Raw genomic sequence first — 25,172 nt, 5'->3', positions numbered from 1 at the left:
CATGTTCGTTATCCTCGCTGACGTACCTAATAAAGTGGCAGGTGTGGTATATCGCGCTGTGGACTCTTGTAATAAGTTTAAAAACGTATACAAAAATACGTTTTATGCACATCAAATATCTACAAGTATCTGCAGGGCAGACAAGGTTTTACATATGACATTGTGGCTGTACATATGAGGGACAGTGTTAGCAAAAAGAAGGTCATGTAGTAATAAGCAATTCACTTCCTCAAAGATTCTTCCTACACCTCGGAAATATTTAATAAATCATGGCTGCTTGTTAGTGAAAGATTTTGCAGTTTCGATTTAAAAAGTTGTGAAAGAATTGTAATGAGAGTCCTGTCCTTGGACAGCCAGAGCTTAGGTCAAAAACACTTTAAACTGTGACATCCCCTCTGGTTGAATAACAAGACATATGATTTTTCTACACACACATGTGACTATTTTAGGATGGAAACATTTCAAAATGTCGAAAAGAAGGAGGAAAGAAAAACTGAAGAACCGGTAGTATGTGTGTGGGTAACCGATATATGAAGCTTTCCTTCATAAACAATCACAAAATGATTAAAATTCTCGTAATGTCTGGTAATCTTCTGTCCTTTTTCTCAGTTGTATTTATTCGTTTTTGGAAAAAGACCTCAAACAAACCACCTCGCCACACTCACACGTTACTACCAGCTCTGTGTTTCCCCAAAGAGAGGTGAAGGAACAACGATTAATGCGATGAACACATAGTACAGATAGATACTGATAGAAATGCACAGTAAATAAAATGCAATACCTCTGATGAGATGGCAACCGGCCACCTGTTCAATGGTATCCATTTGTAAAAGCTGTCGCAATCAACGGGCCCTAAAAGTGTACAGTTAGTGCTTTTGTCAGTATGCATTTCAAAGAGAGAAAAGTGAGTATCATATCAACTTCTTTTTGTTTTCACAGCTAGCATGAATGTGAATGTTGTGATCATGTTGAGTAGCAGAGCAGGAGAATACTGAAATATCAAACCAACTCTTTTCACACTCTTGCAAAAAGAATAATTGCAACATTACAACAGGAAGAAAAAGCCACGTAACGCTAAAAGATATTAAAAACAGTTAGATATACTCTGTACAGTAAATGATTCATACTGCATTTAATAATGCAAGCTCTTATAACAATGCAGCACTCAGATTACAGGATCTAAATACAAAATATGTAATAATACACACAACCCCCATTCATGCTAACATACACAAGTGATTTCATCTGAAAGAATGCCGAGAATAGGATCATAAACAGCCTTCAGTAAGATCAGTGTGCTTCTGACTATTGAATGGCTTTTATTACTGAGGCTCACTTATCAGGACACTGTGAGCTTTCCTACTGACAGGTCTGTAAAAAATGATTGGATTCAAACACAACAGTGAAAAGGAGAGAAGCACTTTCAGCAGCGCTTGCTTGTCTTTATCACCTCAATCAGCTAATTGCGCTCTAATTGTCTTGCATAAAAAAACAGTTAAGTTCATTAAAGCTTCTTCGCAGTAGCTGTTTTCGTACTGGCTAAAGGGATTAATAAAATCAGTGGAGCGTGAGACAGAAGGACAAATCAGTGAATCTGAAGTCATCCGTGAGCTCCTGAGATATGACGATCTTATATGCGCTCAGTTCAACAGCGTCCTCGGTAAAGAAGTGAATTATGAAGCGCATTTTAGTTCTGAATCATTTCCTATTTTAATGTTCTGAATAGAGAGATCATCTCGTCTGGAGCAGGAAGTCAGAGGCCTGCTGCATCACCTCTCCTTTATTGATTCGCTGTGATTCTGAAGTGGTGATTTAGTCTAGTAGTATTATGGGCAAAAACTGACTCTCTGTAAGGGAATCAGAAGGCCCGGCTTGAATAATGTTGGTAAAATACACCGCATATTCTTCACCCACCTCTTTCATAAATCAGCTGCACTCTGCTGCTTCAATATTAATCTCATCTCTTCCAAATATTTTGTATTTTTTGGGGCGGGGGGGGTTGAAAGACTTGTTCTATTCTCTAACTCAGTAATAAACTATGGCTACAAACTGTTGCAACAAATGGAAAATAATTGTAACAAATGGCCTCATTTCCATCTGTGAACTATCTGCTGGTAAATCTGCCTTGAAAATGAGCCAGCGTGGTGTTTCATAGCAAATATTTTGCTTCCTACACTGAGACCAGCAGATTAAAGCAGATAGCCAGTGGACCTAAAACAATTAATAATAGGGGCTTTGCTCAGGGAGGAAAAAGGCTTTAAAATGTTGGGGGGGGGTTTCTCTTAAGCTCTGCTTTGCGTGGATATCATAAATCAATTACGCACGGCTGCAAACATCTAAACGAGCTCTTTTACCTGTTTTGTACATTTGTGACACTATCCAATAGCAACAAGGCATTACAGCCGTATAGTGCAAGCGTCACATTCATGACATCTTCGCTAAACCGCCGCACTTAGTTCAACTGATTCAAGCGCACAACGTGATAAATCTCCTGTGGTACTTCTCAGAAAATGTGTGATTTCAGAATGCAGCATAAGCCGCAGTTTGCCACAAAGGCTTAGATTTTAAAAAAAGAAAAAAGCACCACAAAATACCACAACCAGAGGATCACCTAAATAAATAAATAGATAAATATCTGTTTACTGTAGCATGAAATTCAAGTTAATGATGTGGACTATAAAGTTTGGAACGAGCGTCTTCACCCTGTAGTCTTTTCGGCACTCGCTCGCTGTACTAATGGGCTTGTCGTTATTCCGTCTCAGTTAAGCCATGCATTAATGAGCTTGTTCCAGAAAGCAGGTGTTATTTTTATAGTTTACACTGTGTCACTCAGTTCAGTCATGTAAAGCAGCACAAACATGCTCCGATGTGAACTGAAATCCTGCTGCACTTTGCTAGGGCCAGAAAATTCACACGGTAAAAAAATTTAATTACTCGGCGAGGTCGAAGGTAGACTAACGTACGAGTAAACAAAGTGCTGATTGGGTCTTCTTTCGTGGCGTTTGAGCCTTTTCCTTTATTGACAGTAAATAAGCTAAGTACATCAGATTTTACTTTGGCTCATTCAGTCTTTGGCTGCTCTCAGAAAACTGTCTTAGGACTGCTAAAAAACAGAGAGGGAGTAGTTTATGATGGGAACTGACTGCTAAGTCTCATTTATTTTGAATGTAGAAATAATCCTTGTTAAGCCATTACATATGTCTTTAGTAAACTAACTCTTGCTAGGTTTCCATCTTGTATAGACTCAAACTGCTGCAATGTTGGGAAAACACTCTGGGAAAGAGGAATGAATCTGAATGGCTAAACTTTCTTCTTAGAGTTCCTTTTAGAAGTAAAGATGTTCCTACTGGCTTTAAGATGATCTCTCCAACATTTGGGCTTATGATAATAGATCGGTTCACAGAGAACACGGGGTTTGAGAGCACAATTTTAATGTTTTTTTCTTCATACAGTAAAAGGAAGGTGGGATTATTAGCACTCTGATGGGGAAATCCCTCACAAAATTCTCTTTATTACCGTCACCTCTTCTGGCCTTTGTAGTCCTAACACTTACGCACTGACTTGGCGACCAGCTGCTAACCGATCAGAGAGAAAAGAAAGTGCAACAGCATGTGGCCGAGCAAGCCTAACTGGACAAGGGCACTGGGAGACACAAAAACCTGTGTGGGAGCGTCGTCCTAGCGATGGAGTGAACTCCAGCTCTGGGACAGATGGGGTTCTAAAAATAAAAGAAATTTGTTCTGGGCAGGTGACGCAGGATCTGAAGTGAGGTGATTTGTGCAACAGCTAGAGGGGAAAAACATTTGCTTTTGACACAGATAACTTACAGAGCTGCGATGGGGTTTAACACTGATGTACTACATTATTATGGGAGCCCTGAACCTGACAGCAGCAAAAATGCTTCCCTGGATATTTTCTAAGAGGCTGGCAGTGATTATTTTTAGTCAATTCAGTAAAAGAATAAATGCTACTTTTTATGCAAACACTGAGCTGCTTTACAGAATGTTGCAATTGAAGCCCATGTGCATTTTTTTTAACGTCTAATTTTAGAAGCAGGAGGTGCAGTCGGAATTTTAGTACTTACTGTGATGCTGGGGCCAAAGCCAGAGCCAGGCTGAGGGCTAGCAGCACTGATGTAGTTGCCCACAGCTGAATCCTGGCTGCTAGGTCCATATATGTCAGCCACAGGCCCTGGACTATTAGCGCCGGGGAAACCTCCGGGCCTTGACGGGTTGGCACCTGCATACAAACACAGCGAGGAGCGGAGCAGCTCAGAAACCCCCAACAAATATCAGTATATCCTTACTCTTGTGACTCAATGGGCAAATTGAAATCAAAAGAACGCATTACTGGATTCATACGTTTGTCTTGAAGGGCTTGCTCATATTACAGGTTACTGTATTTGATACTGTGCGTTCAATTTAATTTGTAATCGACTGAAAAATGGTGCAGGATTTTGGCTTAATTTCATACCAAACAAGCAAAATTAGGGGTGAATCCAGTATGAGATTCTAAATATAATCTACATGCTGCGTGTATTATGCACGGGAATAACATTCACTTTGTATAGTCATGCACAACACAAAACAGGCACGTTGCTAAAAATACTTCCATCATGCTAATAAACCAGTAAGGTTGCAGTGTAAATGTTGACATGCATAATGTGAAGGAGTACTTGTACAGCGACATCGGCTGTAGCATAAGTAGAGGAACAAAGGATCATGAGGATCTGAAATTTTTGGTGAGCATTCTGAGCCCCAGAATTTGAAATACTACCTTCTATTTTCTTATATGATCTACTAGGCCCCCCCAAAAAAAAAAAATCATATAATATTTAGCACTTTTCAGCTTTTTAGTCTGCAAGAGTAACTTCCAGCATAAAATAAAATGGGTATGTCAGGCAAGAGAAGGAGGGAAACGGGGGAAATATAAAAGCCTGACCCGAGTTCGTCGGCAGGTCCAAACTTGTAGGGTGGGGGATAAAAAAGAAATACTGTACATGACTTACCACCTTTTGCCCTGTGAGTAAGAGCAACTCAGTATAATAAAATGCCTTTTGAAAATCCATATGCCTGCTAAAGGCCAATAACACTAGCAATACAAGGAAAAACAGCCGGGGAGAAAGAAAAATGCAGTGATCTCTTAACAGCAATCTCCTTTGCTGTCAGCTTCGCATAACCCTCCATCTCACCCTTATTCACAGACAAACTGTGAAAAAAAAACCTGTGCAACTGCATTAAAAAGAAAACTCCTCCGACCACAGAAAATGCTCCATCTTGTGTATATATATTAGCTCATGAACCCTGTGATGCCTGAGAGGAGGTCTTTGTAGGGCATGGAAAAAGACACAGTGTGACTGCTGTGGCTCCAACGCGCTGATGGAGACACGCACACACACACGGTAAACTAACTATCATTGTCACCTTGTTTAACGTATCACCGCTCCATCTATCAAAGCCGCAACAGACAGGTTAGGTTCACTGGAAGCACCTCAAAGCATGCTTCAGATATTTATGTGTGGCACTCTAGGAAAATGAAGCCATCTCACTAAACATATATCTAGTGGAGTTGACACTGCTGTAACTGTAAGGACTTTAAACGGAGAGTTGCTAGTGCGCTTATCTTGCCCACACAGCCCCCAGTAGGCTGGCTTATTATATAATTAAGGATTTTTTTTCCAGTTGAAATGGCAATCCTCATTTCCTATAACTGGTGATTTTTATTGGAGTGCAGCTCACCCCTCTCTCAGTGAAAGTAATTTTTTGATGTAGAGGCTGCAGTGGTTTGTGCATTTAGCTGAAAGAACGCCAAGCGCAATGTGGGTCAGACTCCACTGTAACGCATTTTTCTGTTATTATCTGGAATATACATCCTTTTTTCATAAAGACAAAAAAAAAGATTGGAGAGAAAATGATCGAACTTGTGTTTGTAACAGATACGATCAGTTATTTAAAGAATTCATATCTTTAAATCTAATTTTCTGCCCTTTGAAGGGAGGAAGCTTTTAATCGGTTCTGTTCGTTTGTCTGTCTGCTTGTTAGCAATCTAGCGTCCAAAGTTTTCAAGATATCATTTTCAAATGTTGTGGGACGGTAGATACCAATAACAGCTCAAGCTGATTCAATTTGAATGAAAATTGGTTTAAGGTTAAGGTCACACTAAATGTAAACTTTTTTTTTTTTTTAAACCCTTTATATTACCCACAATTTTTTTATGGATTGTCTTCAAATTTTAGAACAGTATACTAGGCCTCGGAGGACATGAGTACCTAGGTTGTTTAAGCATTTGACCTTGAACTTCATTGTTAGCACCAAGGTCAAAGTTGACCTTGAAATAAAATTTCAAGAAACCATATTGAATAATATATCTCATGAAAAAGCATGGAGAGAGATTTTTATTATTTTTTTTAATTATTTTTTTTTTACGTCCTACAACGATGATAGCCCTTGCACTTGGTGGGAGTTGCCATTTCCGGATGTTTTTGTATACTTGTGTAATTTATAAGTCAATTACATTTTTGTCAAACATTCTGATTTAATTTTATCTCCTTCAAAACACCCACAACTAAATGTCTCTGAATTTCACATAGGCTCAAGGTTGGCTGCAGATTCCAAGTCTATTCCACAAACAACGCCCACGTGGTACGACGCAATTAAGCTACGCTGACTCACTCAGGATTTGAACGTGCCCTCTCAGGTGAGACAAGCTTCAGCTTCAACAGCTTCAACAACCCAAAGAATATTTCAGGGGCCATGCGTGCAGCAGAGACATATTCATTAGGTGCTGCTAAAGAGCTGAGGCAACATGACTTTTGACCAAAACACCTCTTTACTTTAACTGCTCCAAATCGCCTATCAAATACTATAAATCAGCACGTCACCTAGCCTCACAATCGACAGACAAGGGCGATTGATGTGTACTTGCAGCGATGGGAAGAAATCAGCTCTTTCCCTCTGCTATATAGATGTTTATCCCATCAAACAGTCCACGCTGCTTAGCAAATCTATAAGAAGAAAAGTGTTTTCTCAAACAGTTAGTGCTGATGTTGCTGCCTCACGTGCACAAGTATTATCACAAAAGCCTCCAACAATTCCTTTACAACTCTGTAATTTGTTGTCTTTAAAAGGCTCGTCTTGTGCATTTTTTTGTCTGCTAGCTGTACTAAAGGTTACACAGACAGCCTGTAGTAAATGCCAACATCTGCCGGGGGCAGCTGGCCAACACTTTAACCATTAGGGGGAAAAAATCCTGCCCGCACTCATGCCCTCAGCCCAAAAAGACTGACAGGACAAATCGCTTTGCTTTCTATATGTATATTTGTCTTTTTTTTTTTTTTTAAAAAAAACCCAGTTATACTGTTGGGTGGAAAGACAGTCAGAGTGGTGGTTGATTGGATGATTCTACACTGGGTTCCCATGATCTCATGACGGCATTCCACTAAGCAGGATTTTCATGAAAGAAACACTGTTGGGACGTCAAGTCTGTAAAAACACAGTCAAAAGACTGCCATCACCACGACACGCATTTGACATAAACACTGTTATTTTAAAAGTCAGCATATATTAAAAATTCCTGTCTGCTTTCAAACAAAAAATATCAGGTTGAAATTATATTTAATTTATCTGCATAAAGCTTGCAGTTACTGAAATCGCAACATGAACTACATTTGACTTAGTCTCATCTCTTGCTTTTTAACAGCTATGATTACATAAGAGAGAAGATCAGACAAAAAGCACAGAAGAAGAAAATGTGCTTGTGTTGCGGAGTAATGGCTGTATTATGCAAAAAAAAGTTGTCTATTAAGTGTTCAACACTGTACAGCATTTCTACCAATTTCACACACTAATAATATGGCAATCACTCTTACACTAAGAATACTTAAAGGGCTCGACTGAAAAAAAATGGCACTCACTCCCACACTTGCTCTCTCCTTTGCTGTTCCAAATTAACATAAACCTGAGCTCTGTCAGAGTGGCCAGTGTACTCTCAGACATCATCAGTAGTTATTTGGTTCACATGCAAATGAAGGATTACATTCTGTATATGTCGACCCCCTTATGTGCAAGCAGGGGCTGGAACATAACTTCACAAAGGAACAAAAGATCTACATTAAAAACTGGAGAAAAAAAAGGAGGAAGAACATGCAATACTACTTTGTCAGCAAGACATTTTTTAATCATCATTTTTCAAAGGGATTTTTTTTTCCCCTCAACAAAAGTAAGAGAAAATATGTATATGTGTATAAAAAGATTAGATCATCTGCATGGAAAAATGTCATGAATCAAACTGAAAAGTCCAAAATGTGGATGAGATAGATGCTCAGATACAAACCTGGGTTCTTAAATTGATCCGGGCTGTGTAGGTGCTGTAGGGGGGAGTTGCAGGCGGAGGTGGCATGCTCACTGTGCAGCATCTGAGCCGCTTGGGGCCCCAGGGAGCCATAGTCAGCAAAGGAGCAGGGCCCCCCCCTCTGGTCACTGGGCGCAGAGTAAAACCCATAATCGGGGAGGCCTGGGAGATACAGTATAGGGTGGGGAGGGGGAGGGGAGGGGACTCCATCATTGTGGAAATCAACTTGTTCATTGTCATAGTCAAAGTGTCCAGATTGATAAGCATAGCTCGATGGTGTGTTACACCATTTTAAGGTCACATCCTTATATTTTGTCTGCTTTAGTTGGCCCTCCCTGCCCTCCCTCCCCAGCAGCTCCTGCCATGTGGCCAGACCCCCTGGCTAATGGTCCGTGTTTGCTATGTTCAGCTATATTGTATATACACTAACTCAAAAATAATGGACGTATAAAATAATTCCATGAAAGGATATAATTAAAAACTGCTCATTAACTTAATTGAAATGGACCAAAAGCAATAAATACAAAATACACAGTAAGGCCACAGCTTTGCATAATTGACCTGTCCCGGTGTTTGTTTGTAAGCATTAATGAGTGAGCTAAAAAAAATAAAATATATATATCTAAGAATCATTAAAGAAAGCAGGTCAATACATTTCTCATTTCAAACCGACAGTTCTTACTTGACGTACCTGAAGGAAGCTTTTGTCATTTAAATGAAAAGAAACACAGAGCGCACGGATCGATAATTAATTTAAACCCCTCGTTTTTTTTGGACCAATAAAAACTGATAAGGTTTTTATGTGAATGAGATACAGACACGTTCATGTTTATTGATGATAAGAATTCTCAAGTGTACTAAGTACTCTGAGCACGTCTCAGATTGGCCTCTTCGAATTCTTTCTTTGACACAGATGGTGGATTATCAACAGTTTAGAAAATGTCATTCAGCAATAAGTCGTGCTGACATTTATTGCTTGTTCTCTTAATCTGTGGCAAGCTGCTCATATAAAGAGTGCAATTAAAAGAAACTGCTCCTTCTCACACCTCTTTGATAAGAGAGTTAATCTACTCAGGAGGGACTGAGATTGGTGACACCGGCTTTTCCATGCTGGGTTTCCCCTGCTGTGTGTTTGTTTTTTTATTTGGGTCCTGGAGCGAATAGCCATTCAAAGCCACTTCACCTCTACCCATTCAGAGTGAGACAGTCCACTTCTGCCAAATGGAAAGTAAGCACCAGCCATGTTTCTCCCCGCCAATGCTTTTTAGCACTCTGATCTCACCACTTGTGGGCTGTCTGCCCACTCATCAAATTATAGGCTCCAAATAGGGCAGGCTTCCCACGTACGTCACATAATGCCTGACACATTGAACAAAGCTCAAGAAGCAATCATTCCATTTACTTCACTTAGAAAAATGTCACTGAAAATTGATTGGCCTTGCTAATGAGGAAAAGCTGGATCAATGGAATAATTATAATGGGGAAAAAACATTGACAATAGCACAAACCACGTTATTAGGGATTCATAAGGAATCCATTCCAAATATATCACCAGTTTAAAATAGTGCAAACTCGCCTTGTGAGTGTACAATAAAAAAAAAGTCACTTTCATACGATATAAAACCGACAATAAAGGCAGCTGAAAATGAACCATATTGTAATCAGTGTGATCTTGTGAAGTAGCAGCATTAGGAAGGTGTAGATGACATGCACACTCTCGAGTAGATGTAGGTGATTTGCTGGATTTAGGTTGATAATTACTGTTATTATTGTTTAGACAAAACTGACATTAAACTACGGTATTAGGGCTACTGAAGCAAAAATAGTGTTAAAAGCAATCAGCTGAAGTGGGTGCATCTTTAAACCTGTGGCCAGGGTTGATATGAAAAATAACGAGAAGCCTTTAATTTGAGGTGAGGTTCCAACCCGGTGAGACCCTTTGTGTTTTTTGAAACAACTTTCCTGCTTACCCAGAAAACTAAAGTTTTATGTGAACAGAAGACTTTTTTTGCCCACTGGGAAGAAAGTTTGTTCAAACGTGACAACTGCAATCACCAGTTGCAGCCAGAGGTCTTAAAATGATGTTGGATGATACTAAAAGAAGCTCACAACAACAATAAATGGAAAACTGCAACACAACCGACCAAAAAACATACAACAATCAACTGGGTTGAGGATCAGATGCAGATCCATACAGTTTATCACTCATTAAAAAAAGAAGAAGAAAAAAACCAAACACATGCCAAGGACAATAAACACCAATCTTATGCAATTTAGCCTTTAAAAGTATCAATTACCACAAACTGGGCAGGGCTCGGTTAGAGAAAAATAAGGCAATAAGGCACTGCAAATACTGGCAAATAAAATCTGAAACATTTAGAGCTCGCTGTTGGTGAGGGAGGCTCAGGTAGGAAACTGGCTTTGTTTGGCACAGGAGCACAACAGAGACACAAACATGCAGGCCCACACTCGCAAAGCCATATATTTTCATCAGTGGCTATCTGATCTGTTATGCAGGACGAGAATGGGCAGAGTGTGCCCACAGCTGCATGAGTATCACCGATCATATCGCTGTGCCTCAGACCGTCCCACTATTAATATTCACACAATCTATCCAGAACAATGGGCCTTTCTTGGACTCCTTTTTTCCACTGGCCACTAATTGGATGTAATTACTCATCTACAAAACAAATGAGCGTGTTGAGGTTGCCTTGGAGACTATATCAGGGGACCCAGCAGTGCGAATCGTTCGCAGGGCTTCATTTATACTGATAATTATCTCCCCTGCCCCCACCCTCTTTCCCTTCTGCCCTCAGTGACCAAAACCGGCTGTGAGGCGATAGAGAGGGGAGTGTCTTGCAGTCATCTGTTACTGACATCATTGGGGTGGCTCTCTTTAAGTGGATAAATGCCCTGTTCTCGGTCCCACTTTGCCAGGTGACTGCCTTTAAGGAGGAATCACAAACCTTGAAAGTAGTCTTCTTTTTTTCCCCACAAGTTGGAAAATAAAAGAACCCCATAATCAGACTGATGATAAAATATGGCCTCGTGGGTCTTCAGGATGTGAAAAGGTTTACCAGGAGTCTTTGTCGAGTTTGGGATCATTCTCATTTTAAAACCAGAGGAAAACACTTTGCCCACATCTTCTAATGTACAAGGGTTCGCTAAAAGGCCTCTGTTTGGAATTCTGATCGTCACCAAAATATTGACTTTTCATGTGCAAGAAGCTTTGAATATACATGAACATATCTGTTATTTACGCAGTCAACAAATACCAGGCATCGGGGAATATAAAAATCTATCACCAAGTTCTGCAAATAGAAATTTTCATGCAGCCACTCCTCCCTTTCCCTTGCGGCGCCAGCAAGATTCCTCGGTGGCCATCAAACCACATCACTCTGCAGAAGATGTCAATAAACCTGACATGCTGCTTCTCAAATTAGCTTTGAATTTTAGAGCTACCATAATTAGCTTTTCCATTTTCACCAATGTCATTTAAAAATAGCGTGAAAGGAACTAACAGCTCTTTTGCTGTCTAGCCTTGCTTTCACTTTCCATTTGAAATAATCTTTTCTGAATGAATGGCTGAGTAATTAACAGCACTAGACACCCTTTTCAGAGAGCACAGACATTTCATAAATAATACATATTTAATGTCTTGTCATTTTGTGTTCAGAGAAGCTTGGCTAATGAATTTTAACAGATGATTTCTTCTTGCATTTACTCACCCATACTGAGGCCTCTGTTTTCTTTATTTTTCATTTTATGCCTGCTCTTGCCTTTTCTTGCCACTCGTTCCCGTAACGGGCAAACTCAACAGAGATATGGATTTACCTTGGGGAACGACTTGTGGAAAGTGCCAAGCGCCAAGAGAAAGTGTGAGCGCAGAATCACAACGTGCAACAGAGAAAGAAATCCGCTCGCAATAATTTGCAGCAGCAAAGCCCAGACAGGCCATGCTAAATGATTTTAATGCAGATTTTAACCTGTGAGGGATCGGGTCTGGTTGGGACTGAGAAAGGGCGCTCGGTTATCGACAGTCGGCGCAGATTATCCCATCGTGAGCAGCCCCAGAGCTGACAGCGCTGGCCTTTTGGCTAAACACATTTTTTTCAAACATGTCTGGTCAGGCTTAAGTGGTCTGAAGAAATCTAAGACTCTCTGTGAGTGAAATTTGAGCGCGATGCTGGCTACGTCTAATGGTCATTTAGACACAGAGGGAAGAATATATGAATAAATCAAAGAGGAACTGACTCTTAGAGCAATGCTTACTCAGAGATTGTACGTTAATGGGTTGCTAAATCTTACATCCATTTATTTCACGTGTTATTGTTAGGGTGGAAAAAACTGCAGATGCTACTTTTGTCTGCTCCCTCATTCACAAAGGGCCATCACAGCAGGGTCGCATGTCTGAGTTTGCAGTTTTACTCCGGATGCCCTTACCAACACAACTCTAAGGGGATTTTTGTCTCTGACTGGAAGTAAACCAGCAACCTTTCATTTGCACATGAACATGTAAACCACTACAGTATGTAGCCACACAGTGTGGAGAAAACTATGCAATGTGCTTCTTTTTGCAAAGTAAGCATTCTGCAGTGTTCTGCAATACCCACATAATGCACTTATAAAGACGTATTGAACACATACTATATTTCTAAGCTGAAGTCACAGAACTGACAGCAAAATACCTTCCTAGCATTAAGTTTTCTTTGAAGAGTGTGTTATGTATGCAGCCCCTGGAGGGCAGAGCGGTGATGTCCCCGAAGGCCTGTGCCTGTAACCTCAGAGCATCTGCTCCCCACAGCTGTGAACCACCGCTTTGTGGTGGAGGTGCAAAGGGACGCTTTGCCCTCCCCGATGTGTCAAATCTTTCCCTGGGCCTTAGACAAAAACCCGAGCAGGATGGGCTTGGCATGCCTGCTCATGTTATTTTGCAGCAAATACATGTAAAGTGCTTCTGGCCTCAGAGCTGAGCTCTGCAGATTAGCATCTGGGACAAATGGACCCATGCTCACTAAGAGCCAGACTGATTAAGCCTCGTGCACATAGCCAGTCCTACTCTCCTCTCAGGCACTGCAGAAGATCACAGAGCTTGTTGGGAGGAAATTGATAATAATCTTAACTTGGAAATGACTGTCACTTTTCCTTTCTTTTAATCGCTGGGAAATAAAAGAGGTGGAAGGAGAAGTGAGATGAGAAAACGTGAGATCAGAACAAAGAAGAGGAGCAGCTAACTGAGGGGAGGAATGGGTTTTAAATGATGTGAAGACTATCCTAAATCCCAATAAAACTGGCAGGGCCACCTCTGCAATTTATACTGCAGCACAATTTATTCATAGGGCTGGCCACAGCCACTCTATTTCAGTTTCGAGCACCTGAGTCAAGTCAGACATACTGTACATAGCAAGTACCCAGACCTGTAAATGCAGTTAGATGTGCTTTGTGTACACTGCAGGTAGAGCTGAGATCTGAGACTGACATTTGAGCTTCTCAGAAAGCTCAGAGGGACTCAGGAAAACACTCAACCAGAGTACACTGGGACCTTTGAAGTTCCCTGGACTGTCAGAACCATCTGCATCAGTTGCATTTTCTCAGTTTTCATCTGACAGCGCACAGGAGATTTCACATAAGTCTACTTTAAAATGGAGAAAGAGTACCACAATGAGGAGGAAAGAAGACCTTAAAAAGAATGGCTAAATTACTAACTTTCTCCACGTGTTTTATTCGTTAGATATCCATTTATAATATTCAGAGTGATGTTCTCAGCGTGCATTTCAATGGTCAGGTTGTTGTTGACATGTATGTCTAATTTTTACCATTCAGTTCCCCAATAAACTACCTGTCGGTCTCAATAACTGTGGCAACAATGGCTCTTTTTCTCTATTTACTGGTTTGTTCTTCACATACACAGCAGAGGTTAAAGTATACGTGTTTAAAATACAGGCAAATAAGTAATTTCCTCAATGCTAGCCTTAATATACAGATGCTCAGCCTTTCCAACTGCTACAATCTGACTGCCTTTTGAGACCTCCACTGGCACCCAGACATAGCTTGATACCAGCCTAAAAATCCAAGTATGGGCTGGCACCTTTCCACCTCCAGGCAATGGTAAACTCTGTCAAGTAGCCACATCTCTCTGATCTACTTCTCGCCTGAAGCTACAGTTTCTCAAACGTCCCCAAAAACACACATCAAGACTACCCCTCAAGCGTTGTTGCACTTGAGAGGTGCAACATACTACCTGATGGGGATCAGAGTAGCAAAAAAAAACACCTCTTCAAATGCACACCAAACACCAACCTTTTGCAAAAAACCCCACTTGGAATTACACCAACCACCGCTTTTGCTTTTTATTAGCGTGTCTGAGTAGTAACCGTTAACTCTGTGTTTTATTTTTTTTCCCCCTGCTGACTGGCAGTTTTTATTGCCTGGAAACAGGCAAGAAAGGTAGCGCAGTAGTGTTAAAATATATAGTGCAAAAAAATAAGATTAAGCAATAAAACACATGGTAATAGATCAAAGAAAAAGTGGCACAGGCCCACTTAGCTGTGTCTATGGTTTCCTGCAGGAAGCAGGCCACCGCCATCCAAAATACACCTTGTCATCAGCAGTGGTCTGTCGCACAGAGAGAGGTCAGCGTGCTGTCATTTTGGCTGCTGAGCATTGGGAGTCGGGCGAAAGTGCCCTCTGTCACTGATGGAAAATGTCTTCCTCATTTTCACAACACTCTCTTTGTGTATCGCTGACAATCTCCAAACAAGCCTCGACCTACACAAAAAGCTTTCCTGTAGCATTCCACTTATATCTCGTGATTATCAAGTGTGCATTTTTACTTTTATTTAAAGCCTGCGGCATCCGGTTCAGGTGAAATATCATCGCCGATTCTTCTCTCCTCCTGGGTCAAAGTCCACAAGCACATATATAATATGTGGTGCTCTATGGAAACTGTAGGTGGAGTCAAAGCACACGGAATCCACATGTATGTCTGCACTAAACGTGGAGAATTTAGCAAAAATGAAAGCAAGAGCATTGCTATTCCTGGACTGACACCCCGGGCCGAGCGTGCTGCAAATTAAACGTTACGACGGGACGGAGATGCAGCAACGTTCCCAGACGACACACACAGAGAGGAAGGTCAAGTCTAAACAACCTGTGTCCTCTGTTTGGTTTGTGTCTGCGCAGAGAGGAGAGCACTCCATGTATTATTCCACGCTGCATGTTAATGGCGTCATCTTGAGGACTTCTAATAAATCATTAATCAATCATTTGCGACTCAAAAGCCACGAGATGGAGAGCTGCGCTCGTTGGATCGTCAAGAGGCATTTGTTAAGTTTTTCTCCCGAGAACAGAGCGGATACTAAATGGCAACAATAAAACAGAATACAGCTGTTTTAGATCTGCTGACATTTTATGAGCTCAGTCAAATTATGCTCATATTCCACATTTTGCTGCTGTTATTATTGTTGTTCCATTTTCTGCTTTTCAGACACATTCTGCCATTTTTCTGAAGAGTTCTCCTTAAACTGTCTCATGGCTGTTTAAGTACTCTAAAACAGGCCCATGATGTCACTGTTTTTCACTCTGACACCCCTCCCCTCAGCCCCTGTTCATAATCATTTACTTGTCTCCCTTCCATTTGCAGCTGTCAGAATTAAACTGTACATAATAGCTGCCATCACGTCTCTTGCTTCCTGGCTGCTGCTAACCCCAAATCAACATTCCTGCTTCTTAGTGATGTTCATTGCAATTGTTGGTTAAGTTCTTTGTTTTCAAAATACAAAATCAAATAGCTTGATGTGAGAGAAAGAGCATCTGATTGGCTTCCAGTGTTCCCTCTGTTGATTTGAATTAAGTTCAAATGAGAAGAAGAGCGTGAGCTTGCTTGTCTGCATTCGCGTGTGCGTGCGTGCAGGTAGTGTGCGCCTGTACTGTAGCTGTCAGTGTGTTCATGTGCAATAGTGTGCATTTCACATCACAGCACATGTCATTAAACACCAATTGTCTCCTGACTTTATATCTGTAAGCCACTGCACAAACCAGGCAACATCTGAGTTACAATTAAAACACATTTGCTCCAACAAGCTTCAAATAGTATGTCTGATTAGGAAAGACAGTTTTTCCTCACTGCCTGGAGGCTGTGTGTTCAGTCAGGGGAGCTATTATTGACAGCTATTGAATGATCTACAGTTGTAAGGGTGGGGGAAAAAACAGGATGTCTAAATGAAGCCGACAAGTTGATCAATGCTGTTTAAGACAGAAAGAAACTTGCATCCTGTTTTTTTTGTACAAATCTCTTGGCAGATATTCATCTGCTTGCGAATGGGGTGTGTGCTGTCAGAACGCTTTACTCGAGTGCGTGTGTACTTAAAGTTGATCTCTACAAGCAGGCAGTTAAAGCACCGACTAATCTTTCCAATTTCCCTATTAAACGTCTGTATTTACAGATATAGAGCAACACAGGATAAGCTGACGTTCGTAAAGAACCGACACAACGGTGATCACAAAGGCACCCGAGGTTCACGGTGCTTTGATGATCAGGTTGTAAGAAAAGTGTCTGGGAGCAAAAATGACTGCCATTACTGTACTCCACTGCTTTCTCCTCATTTATTTCTTTTAAGAGACAATCCACCATTAGACCAAACATTAGGCAACTTAGTTTAACCTAAATGACAAATATCTGGACGAGGCAAAGGAAAATGTCCATTCAGGTAGTTTAATACTGAGACAAACTGGAAATTCATTACCTAGCTTCATGGACTACAATATTCTCAATTTTTGAATCTGAAAATATTTATAGACATACTCTGAGAAGAAGATATTAAGGAAAGACTTTTTTATTTGCCCTAAGCTGCTTTTAGATCAGATTTTCTTGCATGTGTAACCATTTCTTATTAATGCTAAAACCCTGAGAGCTTCGAGTACAGATGTTTTAGACCGCGGATCGCCTCTTCATTAAGGTTTTGCTTCAGAAATTTCCTCCTGGGAAGACTTTTACTGTCTCAAAAGTAAACAGGGCTATGTTATCATACATGAGCGGAATTCATATTAAAATTTGTCGTGCTTTGTCATCAGCCCTTAAAAATCTTCCAGATGAGAGAATTGGAATTAAAGCGGTACTGCCGGTTCATGTTTTAGAGGGATCTGGAGCGGCTAGGGCTATGTCTGAAAGGATGTGTATGTAGATATTTTGGATTAAATATGTATGTGAGCCTAAATTCAAAATGTTGCCAAGTGTGTTGGGGGCTGAGGGGACTATGTCTATGGGGAGAAGCAGAGCAGGAGAAGTTGAAGAGAGCAGCAGCCACACAGAACATGGACAGAGCGTTTACCTGGCCCTGTGCTCTGTGGGTACGCCAAGTAGCCGCCTCTTCCACGGGCCCCCCTACCTGAGCCACGCGCTGCCGCTACTGCCGCCGCCGCCACCGGTCCATATGCTGTCGCTGGGAAGCCTGCAGGCACATACACACACACATATACACACGCACATCACTTCGTGCACAGAGATGAGTACCTCCCAAAGCTACAGGAGAATGTTGATACCAGTGCTGAGCTACAGGATAAAACTATAGCTTTCACAGACAGGGGCTCGTGTTAGGTCGACATCTGTCAGCAGTCTCCTACAGAACACAGAGTGAGATTCAAAACCCCGCAGACCTGCTCGATCCACACACACAGAAACAAAACGATAGCCACGAGCAACTCACGGAATAAAACGAGCTGAGAAAAAACAGAGACACGTAGGTCAGCTCTGTCAAATCCAACCTGGCATGTGAGAAGGTTGAGATTTTAAACAAATCACCTAATAACTCAAATAAACAATCTCCAAATTGTTTCATATACACAACATTTCATTTCTATGTATTCGAAATGTCATGTTTAGCAATATAATCCACATGCTCTTACTGTAAAGACTATATTTTTGGACTCATACAGAAAAATATGCTGATGACAATACATGTATATGAAAAATGTATGACTTCAAACTATATAAAGGTACATTTGTGTAGGACTGTATTCAGCTACAGCACAAACCCGTGTAAGATCTCTGATTACATTAGTGGAAGAATTTGGCTCTGGGGGTGTTTATGTCACATGCTTTGGATGAAAGATTATAGCCACTTCTGAGCTGCATAGACATGGGCATAATGGCCCTACCTCTGGGGACCATCCCTGCATTTTGTCCGGGAGTGCTCCCAATTACAGTGAGTGTCTATGGAATCAGAATAATCCACTATAATGCAGTCCACATTTTTAGTTTTGATTTTTTTTTGTCTGGCTATTCGGGTGGAAGATATATAGCAGAGAAAAACATTTCCCACAATCAGACGAAGGCATCTCTTGGATGATTTGTCACTCAGAGAAGATTTCCATCTGTGAGCTTATGTGAAGACTGAAGAAGTCTTTTGTGTTTGTTTATTCTCATGTAAATACTTTACTTATGTAAACATTTATACTCCGACGCTGAGATTCTTTAAGCTCGCCACTTTAAAGCACATCTACAGCATACACTCACTCAGAAATCAGGCAGTTTGTGATACACTAATAAAATCAAGGCTTTAATTCCATGCAAATATAAATCCACTTTTAAAGGGTCTGATTATTCCAACAAATATCAGCCTAATAATCAGACTGTAATTAAGCCAACACAGTATCTTTGAATTGTAATTACATTGTTGGCCTTAATGAACACAGTAGCTAGAGGTGGCTGACAGAGACTAGTCCATGCCCAGGGCTTGGGCTCTCAGCACAGGAATGGCATGTCATTAGTATGGGTGATGAGATTCCTCACTCTGGGCTCAACACCTTCTATGCCTAATCAGCCTCCTAAAATTATCTCCACAGGAAATGCTTTCCTCACTAGCAAAGAAATGATCTCCAAATTCCCTCAATTGGAGTTTTTCTTGATTTTTTCCCCCCTCCTTTAGTTGATATGTGTGCATGTGTGTTTTTTGTGTGTTCTGGCTATATTCTGGAGACTGTGGTTTAGACATTACAAAATGGCACAAGACACCTCAGAGGATTATTTTTTTTGAATGCTGTGGAGGTGAGAGGAGCACCAGCGGGTGACCTATTTTCCGAGCCAGCCTTGTACTGCTATTCCACGAAGAGGGACTCACACAAAAGACTGATGAGACAGAGGGAGGGATGGGGGGGAGGTGAGAGGGCAGGGTCAGATGAGCTGCAGCCAAAGAGAAAAACACATAGCTTTTCATCAGCCGCCCGAGAAGGAGGTAATTCACAACTCTGTCGACACAATATGACCATGAATGTGCGAGTTGGGTGTGAGGTGCCATCATGCTGCGACTGGTAGGCAGGTGAAGAAGAAAAAGAAATGCCACTTTTCCCCCGACTATCTAACAGCTCAGGAGAGAATAACAGACTGAGGTAGCATGGTGAAAGGAGAAAAAGGACACACAAAAGACAACAAAAAAGGGAACTTAAATCCACCCCGCCTACGCTACTGCAGCCACAGCACACCTGAAAACGACTCCAAGAGCTAATCTCCGCCTCTTTTCACTAAAACACAAATCGACTCTGAAGCTATGCTAATGACGGCCATGCACCCCTGAATTTCCACTTACAATGTCCCTCATGGTTGATGTGCACAACAGTGCACTCTCCACCTCTTTCTCTCTCGCTCCCTTTTTCCTAAGTGCTGAATCTATCTTCCCCTCACTGCCATTGTCATGACACCCCCAATAGACCCACTGGCTTGGAAGTTAGTTGCGGGCAAAGTTGTGGTGAGAGATTAACTTTGCAGGATTAGGTGGGTTAATTAATAGATGGCTGCTGCTCATTGTTTTGTGCTCACGCTGTAAGAAGCCACCCAAGAGAAGCGCTGCAGCATTAAATCAATTTCATGGCCCTTTTATTACTGAGGAGATAAAGCCAATATTTAGCTTTCAATTCTTCACAATTATTGGGCCCCTGCTTTGCCACTTGAGTGGCTGCGCTTGGCTGGGGACAAGGACACATCTGTTTATGAGCTGTGGAGGCCCGGGGGCCTTGGTGTCCGGACTCCAGGGAACTGTCCTCAGCTTTCGCTCCTCACAGAAATTCAGCCTTCCTCGAGAATGCTTCCTCAAGAAGGAAGAAAGATTAGACCTAAAGAAAGATTACAAAAGGATTACATGGTCTCAAATATTTATATGTACAACTACAGTTTGTCAAAACTCCTTAGTTATTATTCTCTGTAGTAATGCTAACTTAAAGTCTTACCTGACCATGCTAGTCTTTCCTTTAGAACTTTCACATTAACTTCTAATAATTTCTTCTGCTTGAACTGCCACCATGATATACAGCATGTAAACATATCATTCACTGCATAAAATAAACTTTTGGCTAAAGGAACTCAGTAAACAGAATACCATATCAAATACGTCACATCATTGGATCTATGCTGAAGGTGCAAAACGTGGATCCAGAGCACTATACTTTACTACTTTATGTCTATGAAGTGGCATTTTTCTTGGGTGCACGGCAGCTCCTCTTCTAGCTGCACCTGTATTTTGTGAGTCTCTGTGAAGTTGACTGTACTGAAGTAGGTGGAGAGGCGCAGTAGGGGCAGTGTCAGCGGTGATCAAACAGCACAGTGCAATTTTTCTGTCAAGGATTTCTGGGATTTTTGCTTGTTGGAGTCTGGGTCAACAGTTTTGTTTTTTCTATTACAAACTGTCAAAGCCCTTTAACAGTAATCTGATATCCAGCAAAGGAGAAAAAAATTAGGAGAAGTGGTTAGTAAAATTAATTCTCGCCACTACTAAAAACACTGATGTGCCTCTTTTTGCCTGATGTTGCCATGTTTTCAAGCTGACCCTAAGTCAGTTGATTCATGCTGACTCTTAAATATCGATCTATCCGGACAATACTCTTTTTTTGACTTGATCTCGACTTAACCAATGCGCCATTTCTGATACATCTCTGCAGATCTTTTCTGGCACACTGCCTTTCTAGCCACAGACTCACTTTCTGAACCCATTACTCAGAGAACGTCACAATGAAAAGTTGTTGCATTATGCATCAATAAGGTCCTATTTATGTCCTACTAGTCTGACAACAGCTTGACTGATGTTAATGTAATCTGCACTGTTCTTTGGCCCAAAACTGCCAGCAGCAGCTCCCCTGTCATTGACAAAGCAGCTCCATCAGTCACAGAGCACTCTCCTCATTTCTCCTATAAGAAGAGTGTCAACTGACTAATTCACAGGAGGAACCCAGGGACGGAGGATGCTTCTATGGATATGGATCAAATATGCTCAAACTTTAAAATCTTTATGAAACTGAAAACTATTAAAACCAACAACACTATAACTTAATTTTTAAGTGGAAATCTAAAATGCTGTCAATACAATCTATAAACATGGTCTCTTTAGAAAGTGTTAGTATTGTTCTGCATCAGTGTTTTCAAGATTTTAACATTAAATTTGGGATTAGAGAAGCAGCTAACCAGGATTAGCTTGCTGGCTAGCAGACTTTTCATGCTAAGCTGCTTAACACAGTAGCTTGGTTCGACAAAAGGGGCCGGCGAACAAGGCTTTCAGCCTGCTACAGCCGATTTCGGGGGGCAGACAGAAGGAGTAAGACAGATGAACAGCGAAGAGCGCTGATGAGTGAGACAGATGAACCGAGAAGACCAGCACACATCAGTAGAAGACAAAGAGAGGAAAGGACAAAGATAATGAGAAATAGAGGGAGACATAAGGCCAGGACTCTGGTGTGCCATTCATTTTCATGGAATTCTGGTTTGAAAAACCCCCCATAAATCTCCTCATTTAGGTAAATACAGAAACAGAGCAATAAAATGACACATTTAATTTAGTTAGTGTTAATAAAGTGAACATTTAACAAGAAAAAAAAATCTCATGCAAATTAAAAAAAACAATCTTCCTTTTCAAAATATTGAATTATTGATTAATTGGCACTTAAGAAGGCCAAAAATACATTACATTACATACATTAAAATACAATATATGTCTTAACAGTAGTTTTACTAATGTATGGATTGCATCATTTTAAAATGCAGTAAATTGCCTGCTGTGAACCACCTGTATGCTTTAACTCTCCTTCCGCGCTGCACATCTCTGATAAATTGCTGCATTAATTTTAAGGCCAAAACCAACTTTTATAAACAGGTACGAGAGCGCAGACTATCATTAGCATCACAGTGGATTCCTTTTTCACACATCGGGTTTAAACAAGTAGCAAAACCTTAAATTTATGGAATTCACATAGTAGTATAGACTACCTTTTTGGTAGTCCTTCAATAACCATGAGGTTGATGAGTGATAGCTGATAAGTTACACACCCACACACATTTATCAAGTTAACGCTGGTAGAATACACTTTGTATGGTTGAAAGGTTAAAAAACAGCTTGAAAAACATTCCCTTCTAAGGTACGAGGCCAGGACTGAAAATGATTTAAAAAGCAGCCAATATTCAAAGAACAACTTTGAAACAACTTCAAAAAGCCTGCAGAGCATTAAAAAAGGAAAAACTAGATGAAAGTATGGCCTTTCTAATCCAAAATATAAAGAAATTATGGGTCGCTCAAGACTTTTGCACAATTTCAAAGTTCAAGGAAATCTTACAAATAAATCAAAATATTAAGTTGCAAACCAACAGAAAAAATGAAGGACATGCTCATAATTCAAACAGAGGTGAAGAAGTAACAACCCAGAAAACAAGAGGCTAAATAATTATAAAACAATAATAATATATTAAATAAATAATAATAATAAATTTAAAAAAAAATGAGTGAAAGCAGCAATTTTCATCTGCACTTTAATCTAAAATTGATCTGCTGTAAAGTTGGGCGAAATTTAGGAGAATATTTCTAACGTAAATGTAAACCGTTCAACAGATTTGGAGTAAAGAAAGTAGATGAAGAATGTGTGTCTCTGTAATTTTAGGTTGAACTTCCTTTTTGATTGATGCTGCTTCTCATCAAAACTAACCTGATTTTGTAGTTACCTAAGCAAACAAACAATCACATGTTATGGACACATGGAGAAGAGGTGTAACATGGCCAAAGAAAGCCTGGTGACAATCCTGATCATTTTCTTCTGTGAAACTGGGTATAAGCGTTTTGGTGGCAGATGGGCTCAGAGTGGCCTTCTGGTTATGTTTCTGAATTGCATTTGCATCATTTGAGTGTTGTTGACTTTTTTATTTAGTTTATTCAGAATAAATTTAGTTTAGCTGACGCTCAGAGCTGCTTTGCATAGAGGGGTCTACACTGCTCAGTAGTTTATATGTCTTAAATAATAAAAAGGATGACTCATGGAAGAGATCTTAGCAAATTCTTTGTAAAATAAAGAAAAGGAAATTGTAAATGACCTATAAGAAGTTCACTGTAAGACACTAAGAAGTACAACACAAGTTGTAGCAGGGCCAGTGAAGCACACGGCTGCCTTGTCATGGGTTGAGGGAGGCATTCTGTCAGAAATGGAAAACTGACTCCACTACACATTTTGCTTCATCAATAACATTTGATAAGATATATAGAAACATATAGAGACAAATAAACAAAACAAAAAGAAAGAAAATATTTATCAAAGTTACCAAAGAGACAGCCACCTAGCAAGACATCTTTTCATCTCCAGACTGACAAGTGTCCTATTGTTGTCATCCGTCAGTGTGACTTTGTTGTTGTTGAAAGCATCTCTGGGTTGTTGTTATCAAAGGCATAAATCACAGAGCTGGAGAGAGCCAGGTGGCTTTCATATGAACTGCTGCACACATGCTCACGTCTCACCTCTCCTCTGATCAGAGGAGACCTACAGTACACACAGAGAGTTCCTCTCGCTTACAATACAGGGGCTAGGGTCTGGAAATGAGCCAGAGAGACAGAGAGAAAGAGCATTTACATGCACACAAGTAATTCAATTATAACCAGACTAATGCAATACACATATTATTGCAACTCTCATGTAAACACCTTAACCAGGTTATCTTACTCACATTAAAGTCCTAATCAGAGTAAGCATAACTTGATTAACAGAGCTGGGTTGCATGTCAGTCATTCAAATTAATCTCGCCGTGTTTATGTCTGGTGTCTTTCAATGCTTGGAATCGGTGCATGCGCCACAAAGGACAAAGGAGAACACAGAGCTCCACGAGGAAGGTTTCAAACAAAATCGTTACAGGATGAAAGAATTAAACAGGTAAATAATCACTTAGATGAAGATGCTCCATCGAACCCTAAGCCAGATAAGTGGTTAGGAAACTTAATGGGATATTGGATGGATGGAGAAATGGTCACACAGACAGTGACAGAGTTTCTTGCCTTATTGTCTTATAATGCCTTATTCCTCCCATCTGTTATTTCCCTACAGCTATTTCCCTTAGGTCTACAGGCTAGTATCTTAGTATCTAGTAACATTTTCTTGGATCAGCTGATTTGTAACAGATAGTCTAGTGTGAAAGCTTAATAAAATGACATTTTTTCAAAGGGCAGTCTGCAAATATTACTGGTACTTTGTTCGCTCTGGCAGAGTGCAGTCCCAGCATTTGTTGCCAACTGTTGTCTGTTTATATTTTTCTGTTGATAAGCGGTATATCACAAGTTATGTTGCCTTGGTTGGTTTCAGTCTACCCACCCAGAGTCATTTTGGAAAGTGAAACAGAACTGAGAGGTCCCAGAATAATTCACATTTGCTCATTTGCCTGGCAAAACTAGGCTATAAAAAGCCTACAGCAGCAATAAAAGACATATTCTAAAAAACAAGTTTTCAAAATCAAATATCTCAGCTGAATTTAACGATTCAAAATTCATGCTTACAAACTAAATGCAGGGAAGTGAACCTTGCACAGGTGCCACATA

The 25,172-nt window shown here is 40.5% G+C and overlaps 1 protein-coding gene across 7 annotated transcripts in view; it reads right to left on the bottom strand.

Moving 5' to 3' along the window:
- Window positions 1–25,172, bottom strand: part of msi2b (musashi RNA-binding protein 2b) — a 256,295-nt gene that overhangs the window by 6,979 nt on the left and 224,144 nt on the right. For 2 of the 7 annotated variants that reach the window (XM_063488313.1, XM_063488312.1), the window contains exons 11-14: window positions 17,679–17,798; window positions 8,332–8,511; window positions 4,085–4,239; window positions 782–852 (exon numbers count right to left, since the gene is read on the bottom strand). In XM_063488313.1, the coding sequence (XP_063344383.1) occupies window positions 811–852; window positions 4,085–4,239; window positions 8,332–8,511; window positions 17,679–17,798 (497 nt within the window). In that variant the 3' untranslated portion in view covers window positions 782–810. The remainder of the gene's footprint in view (window positions 1–781; window positions 853–4,084; window positions 4,240–8,331; window positions 8,512–17,678; window positions 17,799–25,172) is intronic. The other 5 variants (XM_063488314.1, XM_063488316.1, XM_063488317.1 and 2 more) reach the window with 5 other exon arrangements.

Source organism: Pelmatolapia mariae, linkage group LG10_11, assembly GCF_036321145.2.
Source record: "Pelmatolapia mariae isolate MD_Pm_ZW linkage group LG10_11, Pm_UMD_F_2, whole genome shotgun sequence".
NCBI lineage: Eukaryota > Metazoa > Chordata > Actinopteri > Cichliformes > Cichlidae > Pelmatolapia > Pelmatolapia mariae.
This window is presented reverse-complemented; position numbering and strand designations above follow the sequence as displayed.